Source organism: Hetaerina americana, unplaced genomic scaffold (assembly GCF_022747635.1).
Source record: "Hetaerina americana unplaced genomic scaffold, ioHetAmer1.1.p SCAF_9, whole genome shotgun sequence".
NCBI lineage: Eukaryota > Metazoa > Arthropoda > Insecta > Odonata > Calopterygidae > Hetaerina > Hetaerina americana.
In genome coordinates, this window is record NW_027287538.1 from 64147542 (window position 1) to 64165989 (window position 18448).

General features: G+C 35.7%; 1 protein-coding gene across 1 annotated transcript; it reads right to left on the reverse strand.

The window, feature by feature from the left end:
* Window positions 1-2116: 2116 nt before the first annotated feature.
* On the reverse strand, window positions 2117-17849 carry LOC139698873 (DDB1- and CUL4-associated factor 5). The gene is made up of 10 exons (XM_071597820.1): window positions 17253-17849; window positions 16654-16834; window positions 16408-16547; window positions 16200-16329; window positions 11218-11507; window positions 10888-11006; window positions 9626-9751; window positions 6990-7428; window positions 6302-6394; window positions 2117-4400 (listed from the first exon to the last, which is right to left on the reverse strand). The coding sequence occupies exons 1-10, from the start codon at window positions 17446-17448 to the stop codon at window positions 3109-3111; spliced, it is 3006 nt and encodes a 1001-aa protein (XP_071453921.1). The 5' UTR covers window positions 17449-17849; the 3' UTR covers window positions 2117-3108.
* Between the last annotated feature and the right edge of the window lie 599 nt (window positions 17850-18448).

The following is an 18448-nucleotide window of genomic DNA, read 5'->3' on the forward strand; positions in this document are numbered from 1 at the left end:
GCTTTGTGGAGGGCACTTAGAGTGAGTACGCCGTCCGTCGGATGGGACGTTAATCTGCGGACCCCTTGGCGCCTTTCGTAAAGAGTAGGCTAATGCCGACGCCGGGTTTCTCTCCACCCTTCATCCTTTCCTGTCTACCCCCTATGGCGCAAATGACCTCAGCTGTCGGTCGCCTCCCCTCAAAACTACTACTACGAAGCCTCCTTTATTAATACTTATATTAATATTGATGGTATTCTACCATTTAAAATAGATTTTGATTGAAGAAAGAGAAAAAGCAAATAAGGTGATGGGGATAGATAGCATCCCCAAGGTACTACTCAATGGTTTGAGAAAGCAAGGAGGGGAGATTTTTCATGAGGGAGGAATTCATAGGTATATACAGGGAATATAAAGAGTATGATGATGTTAGAGCATTGAAACCTAGGCTGTGTGAAATTTTACATCTGTGGTATATATTTTTTTTAAGTGAAACAAAACTAAGACGATGGCATATCTTAATCTTAGCAAATAAACACCACTATATGACCACATCTCACCTATGGAGGTAATAGAATCTGCACGACTTACGATTTAGCCCACTAATATATTACCCTCTGTCTCAGGTTGAGGATTTTACTCTTACATTAATGTGATTGATATTAGAATAAGGTACGGTAAAATGCCTTGTAAATAGTAATTTATCTTCTACACTGTTACAGTGTAAAAGGCCTTTTAACATAAGATAGAAATGCAGTCAACAACATGAGATGGTGTCTTTCCAGTTTTCAAGCTAACAGCATCATCGCAACTCTCCAATTAGCATTAATGAAAAATGTTATTGGTTAGACTATTATTGTTTTTTATTAGAAGGGTTTCCAACCCTTGGTGCTTCTCATAAAAATTCTTCTCATAAATTAAATTTCGTTCTATGCAGATAAAATGTTTGCCATGAATCAATGTTTAATGGTAAAGGCCAAACTATAAGTTATTGAATTTTCTGAATGAAGAATGTACTCAAATATTTTATACTATTATTTTTCCAGGAACAAATAAATTGAAAATAAGGTCAGTTTAAATACTCTGACACTTATTGACCATGAGTTTCATTCTATAATACAGTATACCACTTGAAATTTAAATTTGATGGAAAGTAATTTCTCTTATTGTTATGTATTTAAATTTTATTATCTGATGACTGTTGCTAGATCCTATCTTTCTACCACGCACTATTTTGGATTCGACTGATATCAGAAGCAAAGAATGCCTAAAGGCCTTTGTAACTGCACCATTAACCAAATCATTTCATGGAAACTTCTAGCATAACGAAAACTGAGTAAATATCTTCTGGTCTAAAAGAGTTTTTACCAAATTACATGCTTTTTATTGGCACATTTGCATTTAAGTCGATGGGATATGAGACCGTCACATTTGATATATTATTATATTATCACATTTGGTTTTCAATACTTATCGTAGATTTGCCTTCTTTAATCATACTAGATTTGATCTGTGAAGTTCACGTCCTACCAAATTAAGAGAAAAATTTTCTGTAGCTCCCTTTAGGTAGCACAATAAATCTTAAATAAAACGTTATTGAGAACAAATGTTATATTGATTAAAGCTAGAAAGTTTATTGTTGATCTCAATCCACATAGCCTCTTGCTTATTACACAATGATAGCTATGAATGTAGCCTGTCATTCATCGTGGTTTCACTTATCCTACAGTCATGAAACTGAAAAATCAATGTATTCTAGCATCTGTGTAGTGAAACATAACATCTTGAAGAGAAAAAAATTAAGTTTTGAGCTCGGCCTTAGTCATTAATTTCTTAAAAGGTTTACTTATATATTTATTACAAATTACTATGATTTTCCTCGAGAAGTATCTCCAATAATTGTTTAACGATGCATACATTAAGTTACCCAGTTAAATGCTTTGGAATAAGTCATTCTTGAGTGGTTTCTGGGTACATAGTAATATTAATCAAATGCCAATCTCATCATTTGATAAATCACAATGAATTCATTGTAATTCAATGCCATTACGATGGAACCTACAACATAAAGTCTCCCCTTTCAAATAATTCATTCACATTTATTTATACTGAACTAAATGTAATATGCGTTTGTGGATGTACATAAAATTTTGGAAACATTTTCACAGAAAAAAGTTGACAAATACAATTAACATAAAAAAAACTGTTTTCTATATATTACCTGTAGAAATTACAAAAATATAACTTTAACCATGTCATCTCATGCTTATTGGAGCTTTATTTCTTTAGAAGAAAATTCCATATATTATAAAGAACTAGTATTTAGCAGTTCATGGCAAGTTATTTTTAAGAAACCCAAATACACTGTTGATTGGCAAACTGAAATTCTACATCTAAACCTGAACGCATTATTGAATATTTCTAAATGCATGTATATTTTTTGGATAAGGAATGGACAGGCCAACATACCCTTGCTTAATCATCAATGAAGCAGAGGGATTCATATTTTCAAATAATTTTTACTGTTTTAATCAATGTGAGCCTCTATCATAGTGTGACTAGATTTCAGTTCATACTTAAAATTTTCATACATTGTGATGCTTTTGAGGCTTAGAATTTTATACATTTTTTCTCCAACAAAATATAAAATCACTGTACAACAATAATAATTTCAGTAATGACATTTAAAAAATACTATTAGAAGCAAAGAAGTACATAATAAATAATTTTTGGAAGTACTGATATTTTCAAAATTGTTAAGTGCTCTTTAGTTTAACAGGAATACTCATTATATGTAGCAGCCATTATTCACAGCAATAAGATCACAAAATGGAACACAAAATTTGACTTTCACCATTACACAGAGAGACAAAACGTTTTTCCAACTCGAAGCAATTTCTTCAAATAAAGTAAAATTTTTTTTTAAGCGGAAAGGCATGACAGACATCCCAAAACCAAATTAACCAAGTATAGCTTAAGAGGTGAGTATTTACTTAATTAAATTGAAAAAAAAAATACTAACTTCTGAGGACCATTGGAAGAACATTGCATTTATGATTGGCAATTAGCACACAAATGAGTAAAATTAATTTTTTCATCCTGCATATGTATTTGTTCACTTTCAGGACACTAATTGGAGTCAGAATCATAGCCCACCTTGCTGCGATAGTTCCTATACGGAGCTTTGCCAGATCTCCTGTTGAGTCTCTTGAAAACACAACTGGAGCCTGAGCTCCCCTCAGTCAGCTGCCCTGTGTTTCCATTAGTTGTGCTTCCACTGCCTGCGCCAGCACTCTCCCGGCACTGCCCTGATGCTATGCCACTATCGGGGGTTTCCAAAGCATGCCTCATAGGCACTGGACTGACCGACACAGTCTCCGGCTCAGGGGTACATACTTTACCATTCAGACCAGATGGGGTACCGGATGAACCTTGTCCATTCACTGAATTCCCATTGGTGACTTTCTCACAGTTATGATTTAACCTGAGCAAGACTTTACACAGTTTCACTGGCCTTTTCCCCTTACGATGGGAACCAGATTTTCTGGCTTCCAAGTCCTCCCCTTCATCTGAAGTACAGCCCGAAGATGATGATGAGTACCCACCCACTTTTGACTTTGTAACAATCTGCTTGTTGCCCTTGCCAACTGATCCGTTTCTCTCAGAGTTACGTTTGTGGGAGGCTGGCAAGACACCCTGAGAAACTGAAGCCTTGTCCCTCACGTTATTATCACTATCAGGTTGAGTATTGCCACACTTGATCACTTCCTTGGTACGTTTTTTCAGGGGTAACATATCTGACGAGTCTCCATCATCAGATGAATCATTGTCAGAAGTGTTTATCTTCCTCTTACTCCCAACAACTAGTCGCCTAGCGTGGTTGACTCGCTTTCTCCGAACCCTTTTGCCATCTACGGGGGGTGACTTATCTCCTACCAACACCACTTTGCTTGTTCCTTCTGAAGTATTCTTAACAGAGACTTCCTTCTGCAACCCACTCGCACACGGTTCATCACTTTCTGGGGATTTGTTGCTTGAGTTGTTGGCGCCTTTGCTCCTCTGTGACTGCCTACCCAATTTCTTGTCTCCGGCATCAGCTCTGCTTTTCTGACTCCCCGATGAGTTTCCTGCCCTCCTCGTCTCTCTCAGCCGACCATGCCCCTCTTCATTCATCTCTTCCACAGTATTTGAATTTGCATCTTCAGGAGGAAAGAGAATGCGTGCAATCGACACTAGGCTTGTCTGGGTGGATGCACCCTGACCACTGGAGTTCTGCCGCCATTTGGGTTGGTGCGGGGGCTGCCTGTGGTTCTTGACTCTTGCCATACGAACTAGCTGTGCACGCTTCTGCGCAATCAGTTGGGAAATTCGATTTGGTGTGCCCGAACCCTCCTCTCTGCTCCAGGACTCGAGGACTTGTTCTGTTCAAGGAAAAAAACCATCAAAATTGTTTCTCATAAATCTCATCAGTCTTTTTAACTCGAGATATATAACATTTGATCATGGAAAAATAACTCATGTTAAATTTTCAGAGGTGTAAATAAAATTATTTCACACAAAATTACATTCAATCTGAATTAGGTGATTTTATTAATTTATATTTCGTGGAATCAATGAGGATTAATAAATAATGCCATTATGCACTTTCAATAACAAAGAAAAGACAAGAAGCATAACTCATACAAATATCCTCCTTATGAGGTGCTGAGAGCCTATGTGCTGTACAAATGAAATAGCCTCGCTTAATGATCACTACTTTTAAACAACCTCCCATTTAGAGACTGAATGACTATCCTACAAACCAAGAGATATTTAAATATCAATGGATTTTCAATCCCTATCCAACACCTACATCCCATTCTATCAATTCCTATAAACAATCACTCTCTCAATCAGTAAAAAACATTGCTTAGCTCCAGGAAGAAACAATTTCACATAATTATAATAAATTTAACATTACAATAGACCATTTTCTTACAATTCAGACCTAAAACCTAAAATTAGTTGTCGACCAAGATAGATCCGAGAGCATAATAAATATGTAGTCATTCCCCATTGCTTTACTGAAAAAGTCATTTCAAAAACATGGACACCACATTTTTACTTTTCACCTCAATACATCAACTCCAACGTCACACATATTCTACAACACAACCTTGCTCTAGTATTGGATGATGAAAGAATTAAATGTATTCAGCACTAGATTCTATGAAATTGCATGCAAAACTTAAATTTATACAACGAACCACCAGGTAATATGAAAAATTAATCTCTGATAAACTTCACCATCAAATTGCTTACATGGCTGTTATTGTAATCAGTTTTAATTTGTTAATTCAGGCATAACCTTGAGGAATTGAATCATAACTGAGGCACAAATACTTGGATTTCATCATAGATTTTACTATGATATGACCAAGATTTCAATATTATGTGCAATCAATATTATGTATTTGCTGCTGACAGTAATTTAGAAAAATCCCTTCATGCTCTATTACATCAAACTCAGATATTACTGGAAAATTAATGCATTACATTATTTATTAATTTCATTAATTAATTAAATGATATTCTCACTACTAGTGGGAGATCAGGATGGTGCGTTGGCTAATGTAGAGGGCCCGGGTTCAAATCCTGGAGACGACAAATATTTTTCTGCCGTATCCTGATCCCTTTGTGGAGAGCACTTTGAGTGAGTACAATAACCGTCAGATGTGACGTTAAAGTGCGGACCCCTAGGTGCCTTTCGACAAGAGTAGGCTAATGCCGACACCGGGTTTCTCTCCACCCTTCCTTTCCCATCCATCCCTAATGGAGCAAATGACCTTAGCTCTCTGTCGCCTTCCATAAAAAACTACTACTCACAACAAGTGAAAGCTAAATTGTGCATAAATGAATCTATATAAAAAAAGTTGAATGACAAGTTGAAAAAGAGGGATCTAAAAATTATTATGCTATAAAATATTTATTTGTATGACCTACAAAACATATCACAAGGCATTTATTTTGACTTTTCCGCAATCTTTTTTTCCCAATTAATTTGTGTGCACAGTGGCTGGTGACAGACTAGCCAGAGCTAAAGTTACTCTTGTGGCATTTCCCACAGTTTCTTTAATAGAGTTCACAACAGTAGTCTATCTGAAAAGTATTGAAAATAATTTTCGAATTTCACCAAAATAAAACTCAAGACATCTCAACTTGCATAAAAAATAATTGTTACACAGCATAAAATGAGTCCATTGTTTTCCTCAGCACAGCCATCGTTGTGAATTAATTATCGCCCAACCCATCTCAATTTTAATCATAAGGTAAAAATACATACCCCTGGGCAGCATTTGATCATCCTGATTTTCTGATATAGCACCAACATATGCAGCAGCTAGAGCATGCAGATCATGATCTCCAGCATCTGATGCTGAAAAATAAATAATAATTCCAGAAAATGTTTGGTGGGTAACAGAATTAGGCAATAAATGTGATATCATTGAGAAAACAAAAGTCATGATAATCTGAAGTGATGGAAGGTTAAGAAGTAAGTTGGACATTTAAATTAGGTCGGCAGGAAGAAGATTCAAGCAAGTGGAACAGTTCACTTCTGTAGAGTAGTGAAAAGCATGAACTGACTGACTGAAAAATTGAGTGCATGAGTTAAATAATGCTGTTTAACTTATTTCTCAAGCTTTCATAAAAATTACTTCTAAGTCATCCATAATAAATAGATCAAATTGAATGATAACCATCCAACTCTGTGCATAAACCATGCTTCATTTATCCACGAATTGGCATATACATAGGCAGAGTTAGGATCCAGACAAAAAAAATAATTCTTGAATAAGAATACCATTCTTGAGACACACACCTAACATTTGAGCCATTAAGACCCTTTTACTTTGACATTTGCACTTGACATCCTTTCTCAATATTTAAATAAATAGGGTATGTTAAATCCCCTTTAAATGTACTCCCAAGTAAGTACGTGTGGCAAAAACCAACTGCATGCATATACAAACCTGAATTTGAAGAGTCTCCAGAATCTGACTCAGACTCCATGCATGCTGAAGATGAAGACGAGGCTGATGAAGAGGTAGAAGAGGAATCAGAGGTAGATGAGGAAGCTGAAGTCAAGGATGGAGATGGTGATGATGTGTCAGGAGATGACAGAGATGAAAGTTCGGCTGTGTTATTCGCATCTGGGGGTGGTGGAGGGACCTGAAGAGTTGGACTTGAAGGATTTGCTTCCGATACACCATCATCTGTGGTTTGGGTTGCCACGGCTGCTTGGGGAACCCAACGTCGTCCCTCCCAACCTCGGACTCCTCCGTCCTCTACGCTTGAGCCCTCACTCCCTGAACCCCATCCTTCTATTTCCCGCTGAACAAGGGAATCAAAGAATGCCATCATACGAGGGTCCTCACGGGTGGATTGGTTGCTGTAGTCATGTGACATGAACTGTAAGTAAAACAAAGTCTAAAATAAGATAGTAGCCAACTTAAGAGTGTTACTCATAACTATGTGTTTAGAATGAAAATTGGTCAACCTAACATTTTTGCATAATTTTACTTTAGAACTCTGAAATATAACCAATTGTAAACTCAAAAAGTAAACAAAATGACTAGCTATTAATGTCAACTAAAAATTATTTCTACATTTATTATGGTACGGACATTATTTTATAGCAGCAAAACACTGCCTGTAATGTATATCATTGTATTTACACAGCCTGAATGTAGACCCTACTTTTTTTAATTTTTCATTACTCAATTTGCATGGTAATTTTCCTTACCACTTAATTTCTCACTAGAACTACTACTGAAACTACCAAATAGTGGTATTTTCCACATCCCTCATCTTTCATTCCTTATGTTCCCTGCTTACACACCCAGTCCCTCACTGAACAACAACAAAATAAAATACAATTAGATTAACAGAACAACCCATTTTCCATGAGTATAAACATAGGGAGATTAATTATTAAATCATACATTTAAGACAAAGACACCTTTTTATGCAAACACCAATTTTTCCCTAGTAACTGAACTATAACTCAAATTTTCACTATTATCACTACCTCTGGGATCGCCAAAAGGCCTTATCACTTTTTCAAAGGCATCTCTTCTAGTGGCAAACAAGCCATACATGTCTCCAAATACCATTACCTATTCTTTCCTTAAGTAGTAGTAGTAGTAATCAGGGGAGGTGATCAAGAGCAGAGTTCATTTGCTCCAGAAGGGATAGGTAGGTGATCTGGTAGGGGTAATATGTTTCTGGGAATGGAGGAAGGATGGAGAGAAATACAGCCTACTATTAAGGAAAGGCACCAAAGCATCCACAGTTTCACATCTTATCCGACAGATGACTTATGCACACATAGCATCCCAAGTATGGATTCAAACCTGGAGCCTCAGGGTGGGAAGCCAGTACATTAGCCACCCCACCATCCCAATTCCCTTCTTTTATTAAGGTCATAGTTTTTCAATACTTCTCTAAATTTTCCACAAAACTCACTTTATTCTTTCAGTTTCACACTCTACAACTACATAATGAAACATTATCACATCTCTTCTGATGGTAAATTTCCCATGAATCCCATTCAATTCAGGAGACATTAACTAGCATGCATCCTAATCCTTTCACGTAGAACTAAGTCCAGACTTTAGTGCATGTTCTCACTGACTCCCCACCAACATGTCAAAACCATTGGCATCAATTTTAACGTCAAACCCTTTCTACTTTGTTTGCTTTTTAATAAAAAATACCCATTCATCTGGTAATTATTTCATTCACGACCCCTTGTTCCTTTCCATGCACACCTCTCAAATTCCAAGTACCAAAGTAGTAATTCCAGGTAATGCCATGTTCATTTATTGAAGGGTTATCTTAAATGGCCTAAACTACCCATTAATATTTTGGTTGTCCCAGGCCTTAATTTCACATTTATTGAACAATAAAAGCTGGGGTATGCAGAGTTTCCTGCTTTGGAACATATCCTCTATGCATGCTTTTTACCACTCTGTCTGGCATATATTACCCGGCACACAACAAGCCAAAAAAAGTGTAGTAATACCCTAGGATCCTCTTCAAGGATTCTAAACAACCTAGTACCCTTTCTGAGGGACTACCTGAGGAGCCAGCAAACATTGCATCCCCAACAATAGGAAGAGTTTGCAGTTTGACTGACAGACCATTGTACTTCAATTTTTATGGATGCATGATACAGCAATGCATCTTTTTGAAAATATAATAATGAATTATATGCCACCATACTGCTAGAACACTTAAAAACTAATTACATTCCAAATTTCATTAAGATGTACAATAATATTACTTCAGTTTACCTTTAAATCCAATGCATAATTATTACATACTGTATTATTTTCATGATTGAGTAATGAGGGCAAATCTTATGAAATGAATGAAACACATCTGCATTTAACCATATAGCATTGAAATGATTACCAGATACCTAGAAAATGTGAGTTAAATGGAACATAACATCACGCAACCATTTCCTTACAATTCTTTACAACACAAGCTGATTCGAGAATGAAGAAGTCATGCAGAAAATCACTTGGCCTAAAAGCAGACAATGACAATTTCTTATTTTTTGGTAACTTCATTCCAAGATATAAAAAAATAATATATTTACCTGACCACTGCGTAGCACTAGACTGATGTATTCTTCATGCGTGTAAACTTTTCTTTGTTTTTCCCATGAGTCAGATTCCTTAGCCAGTCCACCAGATGATCCAGGCAATGGAAAAGGGCTCCAAAACTAATTAAAATTGAAAAGAAATGCTTTCAGCTTAGGTGCCTTGAACACTCATTCAGAATATCCTGTATGCTAAAATTAGGTAACAGCATGTTATTCAAACATTTTCATTTCTTTATTTTAAAACATAAATTATGGATTTCACTAACTTCCTTTCCCTTTCCTTCAGCTAATTTAGAGATCACCTTCATAAGTATTCTTTACCTCATCATATAAATTAGACAATGAGCACTTCTACTGGTTATTAACGTTATTATGATTATCCCTCCTATCCAGACTAAAACTACCCTAACTAGTTTTCAGCCAGGATCAAAATTTAAATACCCTTTTTCCAGGTTCCAACTTATTAACCTGCGTGGTGGTAAACATACAGAGACTGCTTAGATCAACTTAAATACCTCATAAGCAATTAAAGTATTTTAATCAAAATTTTGATAATATTATTTTACCAAAAATAATAATTATCTTATGTACACATGTACATCCCTATTTTCTCCCCATTTCATCAGTGGTACTGCAGATAACATATTAATTTATAAAGGAAAACAGCTTTCTAGTATATTAATATCTGGATATTCTACTCTACATGAGAAAGGTATTTTCTTTGAGCTTTGAGCAGTACACATAAACATGCATCTTCCCTTGATCTATGTGAGAGCATGAAAATGCTTGGGTGATATATCAGTTACATGAAGGCTTCTTTTACAGCCCACAGTTATGTGGGAAGAGAATTTTCTTATCTTTGCCAAGATCTAAATGTAAATCATGCTGTCACTTCATACCTAGTATTTCAAGGAGAAAGTTTCTTTGTAGAGAAGCAAGCTGTACATTATGATAGTATTATCAATTCCAACTACTTCCACCATTTTTTTTAAGAGTTCCTCCCAAAGCCATTGTAAGACTTAATGTGATCCTTTTCATGCCATATATTTGGCAAAAAATTAAATTGATGGGAGGCAGGAGACCATTACTCATACATTTCCTCTCTATTTTTTTTCAAATGAAGAACAATACTATTCTGGTCATAATCATCACTCAAAACCCTAGCAGTAGCATCTCCACCACTCCATTTCCAAAAATACTTGTTTCCAAATGTATGCATGTAAAGGTGAGGAAAACTAAATCACTTTGGTACTAACCTTAATAAGTTTTTCCACACCAGATGATGCAATTAGATAATTAGTGTAGTTGAAGCGGACTTGGTTCACAATTGATCTGTGCCCTTTTAACACCATGTGAGCATTGACAATCCAATGGGCTGAAGAAAACAGATTAATGGCATCTCATAAACTTAAAACATCAGAGCAATAAGAATAAAGAAATGATAAAACAGATAGGTTTGGACTTTAAAACTGAAATGACACATTTATTATAATTCCTTTCCCCTCAAGACACAATTTCATACATGCACAAAATTCATGATTATCTTAAGACCAATACTTTCATTCACCTCAGAATATTATACATACCTTGTCCATCGACACCCAAATCCGTGGGAATTTTCCAAACGTAGAGATTGAAATCATCAGAACCAGACAGAACATAATCATCAGCGTCGCCAGCAAAGCAGCAACTCTTCATTGTACATGAATTATAATAGCCTTGGTGGTCAAATTGGCAAACATGTGCAGGAGAATGCACAGCATAGAGGACTGGAGGTAGCCGTCGCCTCAGAGCGAGGACATGTGTGCCACGGCTGTTGAAGCGAGCGCTCATGCAGCTCTGAGGGGGGCCACTGCACCCATATCTCAACACCACCCTGAAAAACAGTTCAAACATTTCAACGGAAAGGCAGAGCAGAATGAATTTTTTTGCACTGAATTCAATTTCAAATTTCTTCCACTGCTTAAAAATGCAGCGGATATTATCAGGGTCACATACAACTGAATTTATGACTTAAAGTCATCAGAATTGAAATCAGTGTGTTGCCAATTATTATAAAAAAACAGATCATTGTATCAGTGGTATCATTTTGAAATTGAATGAACTGTTATGAAATTAAATTGGCATTAGCATATTCCTTAACCTTGAATCCTCCTATGACCCCAATAAAACAAAATCATGATGTAGTCCCACCACTATTCCTACCTCATCTTCACCGCCTGCTTTAACCATTAATACATCTGTCTTAACACATATTTTCCAATGTGATTCAAGGGTAAAACTAACGTGACTTTTAACCTAAACATTAATTAATTCCACAGAAAAATGCCAGCTATCATTAACTCAACTACTTATTATTGCACGCCAAAATTGAAACCTTAATAGAGTTAGTTACATTAAAGTAAACTGTATACAAAGAAGTTGATATTTATAGTCTTCGTAACAGATATTTTCAACAAATAAATCATGGATGAGGCTTAAGGTGCCCACAACTCATTACTCAATCCCATCATATTAGTCTTGTTCCAAAATTAAAATGATCAATGTATCACAAATGAGGCATTTCATGTGACGAGGGCAAGTCTGCAATGAGTCTGAGAAATCATTTTTGTATTTTCATTAGACCTTTGCTAGCCCTCTGTCATAATGAAAAATTACTGTGAATTTGGAATTCCCCTTTTCGATGATTTTCATGGGATATGCAGTGCACTACAAAGTATATGCCAGTTTACAGGGAGCATGATGTTTGCATACTACGATGGAAAGTCAATAAATAACTTGAAAAACTGGATAGTGGCAATAATAATCAAAGTAACTTCTTTGAAATTTATATCACTTTTCTAAATATTCACCCTGTACATTCAAAGACACTTATTACATCTCTTTGCAAGCCCTTGATAGCCGGTAACAAAGAAGTCTTATGATTGCTGTCGCAGCCAATGCATAACCTCTTGGATGGCATCGTAAATTTCAAAATGTCAGCCACCCACATGATTTTAAGGGTCTCAATTGGTGAAAATCACACAGGGTTAAGTCGGAACTGTATGGTTGCTGTTCCAAGTATTCCTACTGTAATATTTGTAACAGCTCCTGCATTTGTCTCGCAGAAATTTGGGACTATTTTATTGACTTACCCTTGTACAATAGCAAAATTGCCACAAGTAACGACTGATAAAACTCATGGTCAGGGCATATTAAGACACACTTATCCTTGGTTGAAAGCTTATAAACTGGTGCACATGACATCCCCTTACTGTATTCTATTCTTTCTGTAGAATAATTATTCTCATCATAGATTACAATTACAGGGAGACCAACTTAAACAATCTGAATATTTGATGAATGACGAGAAAAACATGGATGCATGAAAATGTGTTCAGGCAAATAAGAAAAGGAATTCTGGCTGGACATATATCAGAGTCAAGACTTCTAAGCTTACTGCTACCGTTGGTGAGATCACCATGTACCAATTTGTTTATAGGATATAATGCAAGCATTAATATCAATGACATTTTTATATGTTCATTATTTTTACTTATCTTCATTACATTATTTACTCTAATCATTTCTGGCATTCAATAACAGGTTCACCCTTGCAGTGAGATAGGCCTCTTCCAAACTTATCTCTAAACCCTCATTATCTTTGTTAATGGAAATGCTGCCTACACCTGATAGGTGTGGAATGGCTGATATGAAAACAATTTTAATTGGAGCAAAATTTTACTGCCTGCCTCATTATATTTTATCCCTTCTGACTAAATTGTAATAGGTGAGTCAACCAACACCATATAGCAAGACATAAGGGAGAGGGCAGAGTGCTACAAAAATGAGAATGAATTTCTGGTAAATACAAATACTGAGTTTCATTCACTTATTTACTAGTCATTTGTATTCCAGAAAATCCATTACCCCCTAATGTTATTTTCTAAGCAATTTTGTAATTTTTATTTCCTCATTTTATTCCATATTTTTCTAATAATCACTATCAAAATTTCGATCCACTTCACTGTAATGATTGTTTGCATATCAATGCATGTAAACTATGACGGGTTGGGTGGAAGAAGGGACAACCTAGTCTGAATCTCACCACAATAAAGGCGTTTTGTATTACTGTCATTATTATTCCCTGTTTTCCACAAATTCTTTTTCCTTTCCGCTTCAATTACCTGATTTTTCATAAATATTCAATTTTCCTCAGGTGTGCAGTTACCTTTTTAAAATGATATCACAAGTGTAATCTTGCAGTCATGTTCCTCCAATAAGCCAACATCTAACCAATAAGCATGTTCCTCTAAATTTGAATGTCTAATGCCCTACATTACAGTAATTGTATAGTGGAGAAAGCACATTTGTTAACTATCGTTTGTAATAAATTTTATAACAACGACATCAGTCATCATTCAGCTTGATTTTTTAAAATTCTTTTAAAATTTGGCTGGGAATGTCTGCCATGTGCACCTAAGCATATTGAATAATCAGGATTATCGCTGATTAATCATGTGGGGCAATGGACTTGCCTGCTAACCCTAAGGTCATACATTTGAGACCTGCCTCAGGCATGCGTGTGGGTTCACATATACATTCTAAGTGGTAAAATGTGGGTTGCTACCTTTTGAGTATTTATGAAAGAGGATCTACAAAAAAAAAGGAATGGAATGATGACACAATACACATCAAACAGTCTCTTGGAGAAAGCTTTAAGTAAAAACTCTGCCTTATTTCATCATGCATCACCTGTAGGAGCCAATTCCTACAGTTTGTGTAAGTATTGTAGCAGAAAAAATTCTTTGGCACTAAGATTTATGTCAACCAGGTGATCACCATTGGGCAAAATAAAGGGTTTGACATGAAAAGAGGTTAAGTCCAGAGCCATTATCCAGAGATGAGTGAGCTTTGAATTTGGGAGAATAGAAAGAGAATGTTATGAGCAGGAGAGTGGGGAGTAAGTGTAGGAGAAGAGGATAAGGTGGTGTTTATTCCACACACTGTATCTTACATGTTGGTTCACCCTTTTTATTTGAAAAAAATCCAGAGTTAAATAGCACACTGTTGATGAATCCAGGTTTTCTGCAGACGATTTTGTCTGAGTACATGCATATTTTTAACTTTCACTGACATAAAGTTTGAAGTTTCCAGTCAGTTGTATTGCAAACACAACTTGAGAAGTAAATGTTTCAAAGATTGTTGATAACTAAGGTTGTCTAGCCTGTCCAGCCATTTTAAAGTGCATAAAGTGTTCTATAAACCATAATTAATTTTTTCCATGCACTCCCCAATGCTCTTACCCCTTTATACGCAACCTTTGAAGTGACGGCCACTAAATTGACTGAAATATCATTATCAGAGGATTTTATTACCTTCAATACTTTTACTGACTAAAGCATACACACCTATTGCCATGTCGAGTGAAACGAGAAAGTTTTCTTACTTATAACCATCTCCATTATTGATAACCAACCACTCACCCATTACCCTTTTGTATGCCTACATTTATAAAGTACATTTCAGGGAAAAGTTTTCTCATTTTTTGATGTTGATGCAAATAAAATCACATCATGAGAAGTCCCATTTTATGATTTTTCTTTAAAATTGACTAATTCCCCAAGTAGAGACTTTTGGAAGGCATTCTGGCAAGTGGGCCACAACATAGTAATACCCACTCCCTTGATAAAAGTTGGAACTAATAACAGTAACAGTGGACACCTAATGACACCAATTGTAAATTTTATCAAAAGGCTCCACATGTTTTTTCACAGAATTCCACTTATGACTAGAATTTCCTGAATTCAATCACTACAATCCATTAACAAGGTTTGCATTGATTGAATAGGAGAAGTCATATTGAGAATGACAGAGCTTCAACATAGTTTACATATTGCCTTTTAACATGCTAAACCAATACTTCTCAACAGAACAAGAAACCAGTTACATAGCCCCAAGTATTCCACAAATCAAATAAATGTATTTTAGTCCCATTATTTTGCAATATTCTTTGTAACACATAAAAAGAGAAGATAAATGAAAATTTTTGTGTAGTCCTAGCTTACCCTGGGATGGTGTACCAAACCTGAATGTCCTGTTTCAACTCCCAACTCGACTTTAATATCATGCTGAACTATAATGTTTGTTTTTGGACTCAAGTATATTACACAATATTGTATCAGCTCTTGGAGCAATAAAAACCCAAATATCATCACCACCTAGGTATCTTCAATGGGTGTGTGATTAGAATATCAGTAGCCCTCAATTGTCTTCAATACTATTTAATGCTCGAATACAACACAAAAGATAGGTACCTTCAAGAGCTTTGGAGAGCAGTCCATAAAAATAGAGAAATGATTTATATGGTACCACTAGTTCAGAGATGTGAGCAAGTTTATGAAATAATATATGCCCTTGAACATATTATAACATGATTTACCTGAAAGTTACCTCATTTACTTAAGTTTAACAAAAGTTTAATTCAACTTGCATCCCAATGACACTTATTGTTCATGACAAAGAGCTTGGTTAAGGATTATGACATACACATAAAGATTATAAAATGATCGTAACAACTGAAACTTACTGTCTTGGCTTTCTGATATCCCAAAGACCAACGCCTTCTTTGGAATTTGCGGTGGTCAGCAATCGAGGTTCCACAGGGTTGAACATAACAGCATGAAATGCAGAGGTATATCCGGCAAGGCAAAACGGTTCTGTAAAGATAATTTTACGCGTCAAAGTACGGAAATAATGATAAATAATGAAAACATACTTCTGTTTAACAATTTTACCTGTGCTAGCTGGCTCACGAATATCAAAAATAAGAACTCTCCCGTCATCACAGGCACTGGCAAACACATTATCGTTTAGAGGGTCTATTGATAGACCGTAGACTGGTTGTTCGTGCAGAAAAAAGTCAATTGGATCTCCGCTGAAACCGAAAGTTGCTCCGTTACACAATGCTATGAACACTGGATTACAAGAATTAGTAGGAACATTAGTCGTCTGGCTAATATTAGTTCACAAATACAACTCACGTCCTAGTGTCATGAACAATCACTTGATCATCATTTCCTGCCGAAAATATCTTACTATTAGTGCTATCATAACCTAAACAGAATATGTTGCTAATATGTTGAGCTCGCATTGCCACGGGCTTTCCAACTCCGTGGATTGCCTCTTCCACTTTCCATAATAGTACCCGTCTATCATCTCCACCTGCGAAATTGGAAAAGCGGAAATTATTTGCATAATACATTGAATAATATCTGCAAAATGATATAGTTATCGCAAAATATAACGCACGGCAAGAATAAGTAACAAAGGGCGATGGCTTTAAAAGTGCCGAGATTGAGAACTGTCAATAGTATCATTTGTCATTATACACCCTAAAATAATTTAAAATTGTTTCTTGTGACGCCCACATATTTTGTTTTATATATAAATAAATCAAAATATACCAACAACACCTGTAGTGAAATTTATTCGCAAGATAAGAAAATATCCATACGTCACAAAAACATGATGCCATTAAAAAAATATGATTTAGTACAGAATCATTTAAATGCACGATAATATGAACATACATCAAAATATACTAATTCAAAAAACAACTTATAGAAACAATTATTATTACCTGAAACCAGAAGTTCTCCTTCATTGGAAAATTCTATGGCGTTAACACAGCCATAGTGAGCAAGAAGATCTTTTCTATACAAATTTCTCGCATGTCCTAACCTCTCTCTCAATAGAGATTTACTTAGTAAATATTTATCTTTATATTGTCTATTAAAAATATAATTCACAGGATTAGAGGGCGAAGGTAGGGCCATTGCAAAACAATTTTCTCACGTACTCAACTATTCCCCTCCCCCCCAGGTTCCTCTCAATCAGCTGAAGCTACTGCCATCATACCCTTTCCCCACAAGTCCGAGCGAGACTTTGCGAATAATGTTCAGTTCAATTCAAATAAGGAACTATTTCAATTTCAATGCTACTTTAAAATGAGTATTAACCAATGCATAGCTAAAAACTGCTATAAATGCCTTAAATAATCAGCGCCCCATACGGATATATTTATCGATGTAAGTTTTGCAAAAATAAATTCCTCCTAAAAGTGAACTTTAAAACATTCGGAGCAAGCTTAATTCCCATATTTTTAATCTTAAAGTAAGTACACAGTAAACAGTTTGGCATTACGTCACGAATCTTTAAACTTCTAATTATTCTTATACTTGCCGCTACGCGTTCGTTCTTATAGTGTCTATAATTGCTGATAGGTGGCATTAGACATCTGACAGCTGCTGCTACCTAGGATAATGGGCAACTGGTATCAGCAGTTAAGTGATACATGTACATCGTCCGCAATTGTCATGAGCTCGTTGTTACTATGAATCTGAAATTTACTAAAATAATCGTGATCAGGGTAGTGTATGCAAATATGTCGTTTGTTCATTGTAATGGCAATTACGTTTTACCTCGGCGAAAGTATGCTGTTTTAGTTTTCATTTTTTTGTTTACGTGGTCAACTTTCTTAAAGATGAACCTAAATATGTTATCAAAGATATTTTTAAATTGTATTTTATGACGGTTAGGTGTTTTATGTTGGCAATATTTTGAAAACAAGTGAATCAAAGCGTGGGTTTCGCCTATGCACGATGACATTGTTACTAGAATATCATTCTATGGAGATAATCATGTCAGTTTTTACACGCCTTTATTGTGAAGTGAAAACGACGAAAAGAGAGTTAAAAATCCCAACAGAGTGGCGAGAGACTCGGGTGTAACTGTGTGATGACCGGGAAAAACAATTCTTAGGTAGACTTAGTCATT